We start from the raw sequence: 12,857 nt of genomic DNA on the forward strand, positions 1-12,857 counted from the left end.
GTCGACACAGCCACCACGATGTCACTAATGAGCGTATCTGTCACTTACCTGTCTTAAAGTGCACATTAATGAAACCCACTGGGATCTGGCTGCCTATGCAAAAGTATAAGTATTAGTGGGATCTCCAAAAAATAACCTTGAGAGGATTATCTCATATCATTACATTTTTAGCAAAAAGTTCCTTTTTCTGCGCTTGCTTCCTCCAAGAAAGTACCATCTGTTTCAAAACAGTTCAGTAATTGCTAGAACTTTCTTTAAAATGTAGAGGCAAGTGCTGCTTCTGTTTTGTAAGCGCCCATGAACTGTGCCTTTGGTGCTGCCAGAGCTGGAGGATTTTGTATAGTATTAAGTAGAGTGGCTTCGCTTTAATTCCTTACGAGTATCACCAAAGTATACACGAAACCGATGCTGGCTTTGTCATCCTGAGAGGTTTCACAGTTTTAAGAAAGAGTTTCTGAGTGCCGGCATTACCTAATACCCCTCTTGACGTCTGTGGGGTGGCAAGCATTTCATAAACCTCTGGGGGTTACAGGTTGCTCTCTTTGGACTTGTTCATGGCTAAGCTACACTTTTTTAAAGAACCAGATTTTTCTTAATGTGCAAAGAGTGCTAAAAAATAAGGTCAAAAGGAGTTTTTAAGGTTTTGATATTATTATAAACCAAGTAACCATCACACATCTCAGATGACTGTTTTCCAAGAGTTGGCCCGGAGCGTGCTTCTCGGGCCATTTCACCTGTGCACGCTTCGTTGTGGCTGCACCTGCCCTAATTCCCCTTTTCTAGATTTCCTGCTTCTCCTCTTGACTGTCCCCAGCCAAACACACCCATCCTCCCAGGACCCCACAGCCTGCTCCTAAGACAGCGTCTCTCTCTGCAGGCCTGGCCCCGGGTCACTTGGCATGGTGGCCCACCACCTCCATCCCATCTCGCCTTGCACGCCAGGTGCTCATTATCCCCATGCAGGAGGTGAGGGCGGGTAGTGACATGGGTGCAGCGGCTAGGTGCAGGGAGGGTGACCTGCTCACGGGCCTATGGCTAGAGAGCAGAGAGGGGGCACGCTCCCCTCCCCGCATACCTCTCCCTGCAGAACCACATCATTTAGGTTCCCTGGTGTGAGCTCCCACCACTATACCCAGCAGCCTCCTGCCTGGATTTCTGTGCACACCTCAAAGCCAGCCAACCCAAACAGAACTCAGTATCTTATCCTAGAAACCTGTTCCTCCTGGGTCAGAAGCCTGGAGTGGCTCGGGCCTCCCACTGATCCTTCCCCCAGCCTTGCCCACGTGACCTTAGTTGGACTCACTGAGTGGCCTCTGCCAGGCCCTCGCCATCTTCTCTGGACCATGACAATAACCTAACTGGACAACACCCCAAAACTGACCGCCACACCACCTCCCAAATGACCCATCCACAAGGAAAACATGGCCCAATGTGCGCCCACCTGCAGAATGGGTGCAAGTGCTGAGGTACAGGTGAAAGGCCTCTCTGTCAGCTTTATGCCTGCCGTGGGCAGAGTTATGTCCTCCCCAAAATAGTTGAAGTCCTACCCCCTGTGGCTGTGAATGTGACCTTATTTGAAAATAGGGCCTTTGCAGAAGTCATTGAGTTGAGACGAGGTTTTGCTGGGTTAGGGTGGTCCCTAATCCAATGACGGGTGTCATTGTAAGCAGAGGGAGATTTGGATACAGAGACAGATTCACAGAGAACACCGTACGGCAACGGAGGCAGAGATTAGAGCGCTGTGCCCACAGGCTGAGGCACACAAGGGTGCTGGCAGCCCCTGAGCGCTGGAACAGAGTCCTGGAGCAGACCCTCCCCTGGGCCCTCATCTCCATGTCAGACTTCTGGCCACCTGAACTGTGAGAGAGCATATTTCTGTTGTTTCAAGCCTCCAGTCGGAGTGCTGTGTTCCAGCAGGCCCAAGAAACTAAGGCACCTCCCATCCCTGCCTCGCCCACCTCCACCCCCCAGCAAGCTCCGACTCCCGGAAGCCTCAGGATGCTCACTGCCCACCCTCACGTGGCGTCTGCTCCTGCTGCCCCCTCTCCTGCTTTCTGGTTGGATCATTGCCACTTGTCTTTTGTGTTCAGCTCCTGAACCACCTTCCCCTGGAAGTCTCCTCCACTCGTCTGGGCCCCCAGCCCCTTTAGGTCCCCCCTCCTGCACTCCCACAGTCCACTCTAGAGCACGGCTTCTCCACAGGGCTGTTCAGCCCCCTAGGGAGTGCTTGGCAATAGGCAGAGACAGTTTTGGTTGCCACCACTCGGGAGAGGGGTACTAATGGCATTCAGAGAATGGAGGCCAGGAGGCTGCTGAACAGCCTCAGTGCACATGGCTGGGAACGACCCAGGGAGGCTGCTCAACACTCTGCGGTGCACATGGTCGGGAATGACCCAGGGAAGCTGCTGAACACCCTTAGTGCACAGGAGCGCCCAAGCTGGGGATGATCCAGCTCCAGCGTCAGCAGGGCCCAAGCAGAGGCACTCTCATCTAGAGGACACCTGCTCCTGCAGAGATGCCAGATGTTTTCATCTTGTCTCCCAGCTCCAAGTGGGAAAACTGCACATCCGTGGTTGCGCACCACCCACCATGCCAGCAAGGCCTCCCTGCTGCGAATCCAACACACTCTGATCAGACCAATGCTCTTGTCAGCACCCAAAGAAGAAAAGACATGCTTACTGTGTTCTGTACACTCTCTTCCACGTCTTGATAGGCTCAAACACGCCTTTAAAAATGAGAGCCCTGGCCAGGCGCGGTGGCTCATGCCTGTAATCCCAGCACTTTGGGAGGCTGAGGCGGGTGGATCACTCAAGGTCAGGAGTTCAAGACTCACCTGGCCAACATGGTGAAACCCCGTCTCTACTGAAAATACAAAAAAAAATTAACAGGGCGTGGTGGTGCAGGCCTGTAATCCCAGCTACTTGGGAGGCTGAAGCAGGAGAATCACTTGGACCTGGGAGGCGGAGGTTGCAGTGAGCCGAGATCGTGCCACTGCACTCCAGCCTGGGTGACAGAGTGAGACTCTGTCTAAAATAAGAAAAAAAAAAAAAAAATGAGGAGCCCACAGATGTGATGCACGGCAGGTGCATTTGGAGTGAAGGATCGTGTTCCCTGCATGTCAGCAGGGTGCAGCCAGCCTTCTTCCTGAGGACACCGCATCACCTGCTGGGACTCTGCTCGCCTCTCCTGGACACGCACAGCCCTTCCGTCCCAGTTCCAGGCCTGGAAACATTCTCGCTAGAGAGAGAAATTTTACTGTAATAAGAATGGGTTTCCCAGTGCATTTTTTCTGCAGAAACTACATATCTCTATCAAAGTGGGAGCAGGGCCATGGAGGAGAGTCGTCATTTCCACCTAAAGCCATGCCAAGGGCTGGTTCCCTTGTGGCTGATCCCTGTGTGGCTGGTCCATGTAGCCATGTGGCCCCTCGTGCCCCACCACCCAAGGCACTGTCCTCTATGCCCTCAGATCTGGTGGGATGTTCTAGTCATCTACTTTGTGAAGCCACTTCTCTGGTCGCCTGTATGTGTTTGGCTTGGGCGTGAGTCAACAGGTCGCTGGGGCAAACAGTGCATTCTGAAAGTGTAACCGAAAGATCAGGTTTATGGCTTCTGAGGTGACTATTTTGAGTTGGTACTTTCCAGAAACCATTCAACACATTTTTTAGCTACCAGATCTGGGAACTAAATCACAGCTAGTCATGGGGGATGCATATGAATGAGTCTGCTGTTGGTGTCTGAACGATGAAAGGAACCCCAAGCCATATTGGGCACAAACTTTGAGTGAAACCCAACAGGGAGCGCAGAAGCCTGAGTGGCCCATGTTGGCGTTGGAGGGGCGGCGAGCAGGGAGGGCTGGTCTGCATACTCCAAGTCCTGGTTTCCTGGAGGAAGTCGCCCAGCCTGTGTGGCTGCCTCCAGCCCTTTCCCTGACGATTCTGGGCCCCTCCGCAGGCCCTGGCCCTGAGGCTGCCTGTCTTTGGTCTTGCCCCTCATGGCACCCTCAGGCCACACGCATGCTCTTCTGTGGTGCCTCTGCCTTCAGTCTCGGGAGTCCTTGATTCGAACCCAGCTCTTCTGTAGCCCTTGGCAAGTCAGTTAATGGAAGCCCAGTTTCCTACTCGTTGCAAAGGTTGCCCAGGTCAACATTTAATGAGATGAGATGTGAAAACAGCCAGGCAGCAGCTGCACATCAGAGTCGAGCTGAGCACGGAGTAGTCACCGTGGCACTTGCGGGCGGTGTGGGGACTCAGCAGTCTCCGGGGTTGCACTTCAGACAAAACCTCAACATGACCTCACTGGCGGCTCATCAGCTCCAACAGCATGTTCCCACCCTGTCTTTTTCCCCCTCCCCTGTTTCTGCTCTCCCAGCCCTCTCTGCTTGTTCCCTCCCTGCACTGGTTAGTGCTGGGTCAGGTTCTGACAGATTCGGAACCCACCAGGCCGAAGCTCTCCCTGTGCAAAGGGACCACCCATTAAACTGGCTCATATGGCCTGGGGCTTCCTCCACTCAGCCAAGAGCCTTCCCTCAGGTTACTGTGGGCTCTAGTCAGCAGCCATTCCACAGCAGGGAGGCTCACATCGGTCCCTGCAGTTTGAATGTAACCACCATAGCCACCTGCATGTGCACACATGGACACACATGCTCACATGTGACACGATACATGTGTATAAGTACCCACAAACACACAAATGAGCACACGTGCACACATACACAAATGCACATGTATGTACATGCACTACTCGTGCACATGCTCACATATGCACACATATGCATACATGCACACACACACACCCAGACTCACAATAAGGGCTATATTCACCTTCTCTGGATCCTTCTGTTTCCTGTCTCATCCGACTAGATCCAGCTGAAGTCCCCTGCTTGTCAGGGGCTTCAGTGTCATTGATCTGATTTGGGAATGTGTTTCTTAGAACAATCTGATCTGTTGTAGAGTCTCATTTGTCCTTTAGAAACTTACAAGTTGATTTTTTTCTAGGATTTGCTTTGAACATTAAACCTTAAGAGAAAGGTGAAATCCCCAATGTCTGTCCAAAGCGGACCTCCTTTGAAAGATGCTTGTAAGCATTGGTTTTCCTCAAGCCAAGAGACTAGTGAGCTTTAATTTTTGCCCCCAGATAGAAGTTTTAGGGGAAACCTAAAATGAGTCTTGCACATGTTTACAACCCATGTCAGGGAGCTTAAGGTTACGAGTGCTTTTAGACTGACAATTACTCCTTCAAAGACTTGAAAAACAAGTAGCAGCTCTGTAATTTTGGCTCAGGAAATGAGTGCAGGAAACTCAAAACTTTACGTAAGCAGTCTGAAAATTTTAACTATTTTTAGAGGGCAAAAGTCTGTAATTCATAGGCAAATGAAACACAAAAATACCCAGAAAGTATGTTTGCAAAGAAAAGGAATGAGAGAAAAAGCTAATCAAGTAAGTATAGAATTAATGTATTAATGTCAACCTGTTAAGACAGACATAATTCAAAAGGCTAAGAAATTAGCTATGTAAATGCAATATACTGAATTTGCCTGTGGACATTTTTGTGACTGAATAAGTCATAAAATCTACATGAAAAGATAGAAATGTTGTGTGTTCTTTCAAGAGAACAGAATGAAACTCTCTTTACCAAAGGAGAAGATCTTCCGTGATAGCTGAAAAAATAAGAAGCCCCATTTATTGTGTTCACCCTGTGCCTGGCATTGGGCAAAGCATCTTTTATGTTTTAACATATTAAATTCTTATAGAATCCAATGCCACATAATACTATTATAATGCTTATTTTACATATGAGAAAATCGACATTCAGAGAGGTTAAGTGATTCACCCAAGGTCACACAGCCAGGAAGTATTGGAGCTGGGATTTGAAGCCAGGTCTAGTGAATTATACAACTCCTTCCCCACCAAATACACACACAAGCACACACACACACACAAACACACACACACACTGAAATTCCATGCCCAAGCCTCCCCCTCCCCCAAGCATAGTGAGCCATTTCACACCTTCAATTTGGGACCCCTTGTCCTCTCCCACCACAGCCTGGTAAACACCTGCCCACCTATGTCTCAAGGCTTAGCTTACGTTATTGTCAACAGAAATCTTTCTGAACACACAAATCACTGCCACCACCCCTCTTCTCTCTCCTTTCTTTCTCTCTTCCCCAGTGTAGAATCCGTCATACCATCTGGGTTATAAGTTCCATAAGGACCAGAATTATTATTCTTAGAAAGCTCTGAAGTCCCGGTCACCAGCACAGTTCCTGACACAGGGAAGACCTGCAGCAATCGTCTGCTGAATGAATAAAGAATGAATTGACTCTTCCTGCCTCTGGCTCTTTTAGTTCTACACACCAGTGGTTCTCAATCAGGAGTGGTTTTGCTCCTGTGGGGACGTTTAACAATGTCTGGAAACAATTTCTGTCATTACTCACGGGGTGCTACTAGCATCTAGTGGGTAAAGGTCAGGGATGCTGCTCACTTCCTTCCATGCAGGTATAACCCCTACAGCAAAGAATTACCTGGCCCAAGATGCCAACAATACCAAGAGTGAGAGACCCTGCCTGCTCCACACCCTCTGTCCCAACAGCTGCAACATGCCTGGTTATCCGCCCACAGTGGACTCTAAGCCCTAAAGGCAGAGACCTGGCATCACTTTGTCTTGTTAGACCCAGCACCTAACACACTGAATGAATGCATAAATGAATGAATGAGAAGCATTAGACAATTGAGGGAGATGCAGACGTGCCAGGCTGAAATTCAATTAAATGGGGGCCGAACTGGGGAGTTAAGTTTGGGGCCACTTGTCATCTTATTAGCTGTGTTGAAATGTTTTCATGCTGCATCATTGCTATTGGCCCTCAAAAGGCCATAAGGGAAAAAAAGAATCAAATCAAAATACCACCTACTGGTTTTGTTTGACAGATGCAGCCCTGGAGAATTGTATTCTCATTAACACTGTTCGACTTCTATATTACAATGAGACTTTTAAGGTGGTGATGGCAAAATCCTGTAGTTGTTCATAAATATACACTTAACCATGTGTGGCTCAGGAAAGACAGGAAGTGTTGCTGTAAACTCTGAGTGATAACACAAAGCTGTTGTAGTGGATGAGTGAAGAGTCACATCCTTGCCTTTTAACATTAAGTACAAGTAGAGATATTTTAGAAGAAATGAGAGTTATTCAAAGGAAATATCTCAGACTAGATTCTTTGATTATTAGTTAAATAGAAACAGACAAGGGAGAAAGGTAAATGTTATGAGAATAAGAAAAACGCTATTAATTGTATGAAGTTCAAAGTCCTCAGTATTTTCAAATGCATTATCTTACTGGATGTTCGTCATGATGTGTGACATGGGTATCGTCTGCACTTGATTCCCAGAAGTTCACATTTCAAGAGACTGTATCCTGGAAGGATGAATGGCAATTCCCAAAGACCTGCAGCAAGCAGGGAACACGGGATGGAGGGGTCCCCCCTCTTCTTGGTGCAGTGGGCACAGCAAGGGCATGTCAGAAAAACGGCTCTGTGACCCTGGCAGAGCCAGGAAATAAAGGGGGAATGCAGGGAGTGGCTTCCAAGTCCAGCATTTCACTGTGTCGTATTTAAACAGCCAATCAGAAGATGAACCTATGAAAAAAAAACCTGTTAATTGTAAACGTGGGTGTAAGAGACAGGAGATGGGATGAGAGCTCCTTATCAACAGTGTAGTGCAATAAATGCGCTGAGCCTCTGACTGGCTCATAACGGGCTCTGTCTCCCAGCTGTGGAATTGACTAAGCACTAGGGCTCTCTGTTCATAATTCTTCCAGGGAAGAAAAGGCAACAAAGAGTGGTCTGTTCCTCTGGGGTTTTGTTTGTTGTTTCTTGTAACAATTGAGACTTTCACAAAGAATAGGCAAAGTGTGGGTTCATGCCAAAAACCACAGAATAGTCCAGGATGACTGTGAGCCTCTATTGGTCTAGCTACCTTTAGTTCAGGATTTTCAAATAATACCATAGATTTTCAGTATTGTGGAGAAAAAGGATAGAGATGGTTAAAATATGCATTTTCGCCAAAAAAAAAAAAAATCAACCCTTGATATTTGCTGTCACTTGATGTAGAAATTGATGCTGGCCGGGCACACTGGCTAACGCCTATAATCCTAACACTTTGAGAAATCAAGGTAGGAGGATTGCTTGAGCCCAGGAGTTCGAGACCAGCCTGGGCAACAAAACGATACCCTGTCTCTATAAAAAAAATTTTTTTAACTGGCTGTATGTGGTGGTGCATGCCTGTAGCACCAACTACCTGGGAGGCTGAGGCAGGAGGATCTCTTGAGCCCAGGAGATCAAGGTTGCACTGAGCTATAATTGTACCACTGCACTCCAGTCTGGATGGATGACAGAGTGAGACTCTGTCTCAAGAAAAAAAAAAAAAAGAAGAAATTGATGCTAACATCCTCGCAAAGATGTGAAAGATGTGTTTTCATATGTTTAATAAGATAACTTTGGACTTTGATCTCAGCCCACAATTATGATGATTATGAATATATTAGCTCTGAGTGGTCTCTTTTTATCAAGCATAATTACATCGCATAAGCAAATATGCTTGAAGTTATAAAACTCAAAATATGAGTCAATCCTAGTGAGGCATGGGGATGTTGCTAGCAGTCAATAAATGGCCATTTCCTGTCATCTTTTCCTCTGATCTTCCTTCATCCTTTTAGCAACTCTTCCTATGTGAGTTATACAGCGTTTTCAAAAAGGTGTGCATCGTGGCACATGCCTGTAATCCCAGCACTTTGGGAGGCTGAGGTGGAAGGATCACTTGAGGCCAGGAGTCCAAGACCAGCCTGGGCAATATAGTGAGACCCCATCTCTATAAAAAATAAAAAATTAGATAAGTGTGGTGGCTCACACCTGTAGTCCTAGGTACTCAGAAGGCTGAGGCAGGAGGATTGTTTGAGCCCAGGAGTTTGAGGTTGCTGTGAGCTACGATCGCGCCACTGCACTCCAGCCTGGATGACAGAGCAAGATCCTGTCTGTAAAAAAAAAAAAGAAAAAGAAAAATTTTTTAAAAAAGGAAAAGGTTCTGCTGCCCCCAGTGACAGATGCACAAGTGAAACCAGAGGGATATCCAGAGCAGGCAGAGTTTGGTAACCCTGGACTCCTGACTCCTCAACTACGGATCGGCCTGTGTGTCCACTGTTGAAAAGACAATTATTGAAAAGGAAGCCTAGGTAGGCTCCGAATACAAGCATGTGAAATGGCCTCTTCCACTCCACGTTTCAGGTGGTTGGGCACCGTCTGCCCAGTAGATTTAGAGGCCATTGCAGCTGCCTTCCCACTGGAGTTGTCAGTGGGTTATCAGAGAGCCAGGATCAGGTGGATCCTGCTTGCTGGTGGCCACACAGACCCATATGGCTTCTGCCCTCTATGGCTGTCCAAGGCACCTGGCTGCTGTGTGTTGTAGGAGCTGCTGGTGGGGAGGCCTGGTCCCCATTCACATCCCAGTATGTGCCCACAGTTGTGCTGTAGCACCAGTGCCCGGAATTGGAAGTGCAGAGGGTCTGTTCAGAGAGAAATTCTGTTCGCGAAGGTTTCTGAACAGCAGGCGATGGTTGGTAATTGTGCGCCTGCCAGTACATGAAGCTCAGCCAGTTCTTTCCAGGCATTTCTGCCCCATCTGCAAAACATGTACATGGGATGCCCAAGGAGAGGAGCAGATCTTCCAGGAGAGCCTGGGGGAGGTTAAGTGGAAGGAAATGTGCCTCAGAGGCTAAGGGAACGTTTCAGTTGATCCACCATTAAGAGGCTTAATGAAGAGTAATTGAGGCTGGAAGAGTGAGAGCTGCCACAGGTCCAACTGAGGCCAGCATCACCCCGACTCCTGGTTGTCTTCCATCTGCTCCTCCCCTCTGATGCCAGATATTCCACATTTGCCAGGGCTTCCCAAGATACTGTCACATGGGCAGTGTTGCCTGGTTTCTTCTTCCGCATAGTCCAGAGCCGTCTTGTGCCGTCATAAGATGGGTCAGTCCCTTTTGACCACTGCAGAGACAAGTGCTCTGTCCTTGGGAGCAGAACACGCCTGGTCACTGTGAGGGAGCGTGGCCCTCTTCACTGGCCCCACCCCCTCCCGGGATCGTGTGATAAAGCACCTGCCCTGACCTCTACCCTCTCTTGGACCTCGAGGATGGGTCTCTTCTTCCATGAAAATGTCCACCGTCACCTCACAAAATGGTGCTGAAGTGACATGAATTCCAATAAATTCACTAATGGCTCTGGAACTTGAATTTTAAAAAATAGAGTTTTTAAATATTAGTAGAAATATACAAATATACACATCTCTCTATAAATATATTTATCTTCCCTGTTATCACAGAGGAATTTGAAGTGATAATTAAAGGCATTCTTTTGAGGGAGGGAAAGGAAGTTCGAACAGTATATTGCCTCAGGGAGAGAATGCTTGGCTGTGAATTGATGCCCTTTTGGTAAGGCCGGCCCCTCCTGCGTGTCTCAGGAACTGGGGCAGAGATTTCTCTGCAGCACTGTGGAATGAGCAAGTTCAGATTCAGCCAGTGCTGTGTGGGGGTTTGTAAAGACAGCACCCCCCTCCCCTAAAAGGCTGCCAGCCCCAGGCTGCCCTATCTGTTTGGTGCCAGAGCTGAATTGTTCTGCATCTGGGCAGTGAGGCTGCCCCCACCCTGCTGGTGGCCAGTGCATTGCATTGATTCAAACATCAGAAATCCCCACGACTCTGTGTGTTTTTAATAAAGATGGGAGGAAACAGAATTCCCAGTGACGTTCTAACCTGGTTTTTCTTCTCATCTCACGCAGGGACGGATCTGTAGAAAAGCTGGCAAATCAAAAAAGTCCTTCAGTCGCAAGGAAGCTGAAGCTACCTTTAAGAGTTTGGTGAAGACGCATGAAAAATATGGTTGGGTCACCCCGCCCGTGTCCGACGGCTGATGTCTGCCACGTGCAGTAGACGCTCGAGCGCCTGTCCACACACACACCAGTACCCTGACATCTCCTCAACGCTGTGCATCCTCCACCCTTTTTTACTCCAGCCAGAACTGCATCCTGAATGCCAAGGAGACGTTTAAGTTATTTATGAAAAGATGTGTTTACAGAGAGGAAGAGGGAGCAAATGCCGTTCGGATTATGTTTCGATTATAAATGAATGATCACCTCGAAGTCACTTTAGAACACATGTTGAGATGGTGACATTTCCCAGCCTGCCTGCCCCTCTGCCCACCCCGGTCACATTGCCCTGAGCTTCTTTCCATGACAGCAGCTCTGACGAGCCGGCAGGAAACTCAATGCCCCTGCTGGCTCCATTTCCATGTAAATGGCGCCGTTCATATTTCATAGGGACGCCGTGCATCTCCGCCGTGCGTCCCCGGCACGTGTTTGCTGTGCTCTGTATCTCTGTTTTTCTTCCTGGAAGGTCAACATAACTTGAAAATGTGTCTTTCTGTGGCCCATGGTCCGCTGTGATGACATTTAGACCTCATTTGTGCTATGACCTTTGGCTCATGAAAACACAAATTTAACATTGCCAGGTTCTAGTGATTTAAAACCACAACTGCCCACTTGGTGAAAATGTGCTCTCGATGCTGATTTGTGGTGTGCTGCTGTCCACAGATAAACCAGTGCCATTAGATGGAAGGCAGAGGATACTGCGACCACCCCCGGCAGACGGTGGCGTGGACACCAGGTGCGCCCTCTGGGGCTCAGAGCAACGGATGGTCAGCTGCGAACAGTCTCGTCCGATGTTAGGAAATGGTCCTACGGCCGCGCCTTTGTGTTCCTGTCTTCTCTCCACCACCAAAAGCAAAAGATGATTTCCCATTCACTGCAGTCATCTGACTCATTTTAATATCTGTGCTAGTGACAATGAATGTCAGAACTGCCAAAGGATACCAAGTGATCATACGATGATTTGCATGATCGGGTCTATTTCACCCAATAGTCACTTGTGTGTCCCCCGAAATTGGGATGGGTGAGCACCCTTGCTGTGGTGTAAACTTCCTGTTATTTAATCTCCCCGCGGTTTCATTTTTCTCTTCTGTTAATACTTGGAACTTTCTAAGAAACTCCATGAAATGAGGAAATACTGTTTCTAATAATATGAGGAAAGAGGTAAAAATGTTCATTCCAAGTGGAAAGTCTTATTTGACACATTTTAAATAAAATCATGCATACCTGATACACTGCCTCGAGGATCCAGTCATTGTGGGCTATCCTTCCATTTAAAATATTTCAGATATTCTTAAATTTTTTAAATATTGCAAATACTACAACATGTAATTCCAGAGCAGCGTTCTAAGTCAGGTACCAGAAATGAGTCTTAGGAACCCATAGTCTTTGCAAAAATTCAGTAGATTGAAATAGTCCCCAGAAGCAGCCAAGGAGCTGAAGGGATGATTGGATCAAGTTCAGATGTTGCCAATTGTATCTTACCACTGTGAAGGAGGAAAAGTCTTCCGGGATAATATATTCAATTCTTCAGGCAGTTTTGTCTACTTGGGGACCTGCCCATTGGTTCAAGGTTTTCAGAGATCCAAGAGGCCTTGCCTCAAAGAACAAGGATTGGCGCCTTTCAGCAGGGCTGGCCATTCACCAAACTTATTGTTACTTTTGTTTTTCTTTACCACTTTCTTATTTGCCCCCAAGTGCACACAGGCAGCTCTGCCAGACCAAAATGACAGAGTATTAAGAATGCAGGGCCTGCTCAGGTTCCCTGTGAGTCATAATAGTCGTGAAACTTGATGACAGTGAACTTACGATGTTCATTCATCCAACCCTCTATGGTGGCATTCTCCATCCTGGAAACCTGACATTTGGCTGACGGTCTTTGGACCCTG

The 12,857-nt window shown here is 47.8% G+C and overlaps 1 protein-coding gene across 1 annotated transcript in view; it reads left to right on the top strand.

Annotated features, from left to right (window-relative positions):
* UBE2QL1 (ubiquitin conjugating enzyme E2 Q family like 1) overlaps positions 1-12,199 on the top strand; it is a 44,114-nt gene extending 31,915 nt beyond the window's left edge. Inside the window, exon 2 of the mRNA XM_034959720.2 lies at positions 10,825-12,199. Within this exon, the coding sequence (XP_034815611.2) occupies positions 10,825-10,956 (132 nt within the window). The 3' untranslated portion in view covers positions 10,957-12,199. The remainder of the gene's footprint in view (positions 1-10,824) is intronic.
* The last annotated feature ends 658 nt before the right edge of the window (positions 12,200-12,857 follow it).

The sequence above is a fragment of the Pan paniscus genome, chromosome 4, assembly GCF_029289425.2.
Source record: "Pan paniscus chromosome 4, NHGRI_mPanPan1-v2.0_pri, whole genome shotgun sequence".
Classification (NCBI taxonomy): Eukaryota; Metazoa; Chordata; class Mammalia; order Primates; family Hominidae; genus Pan; species Pan paniscus.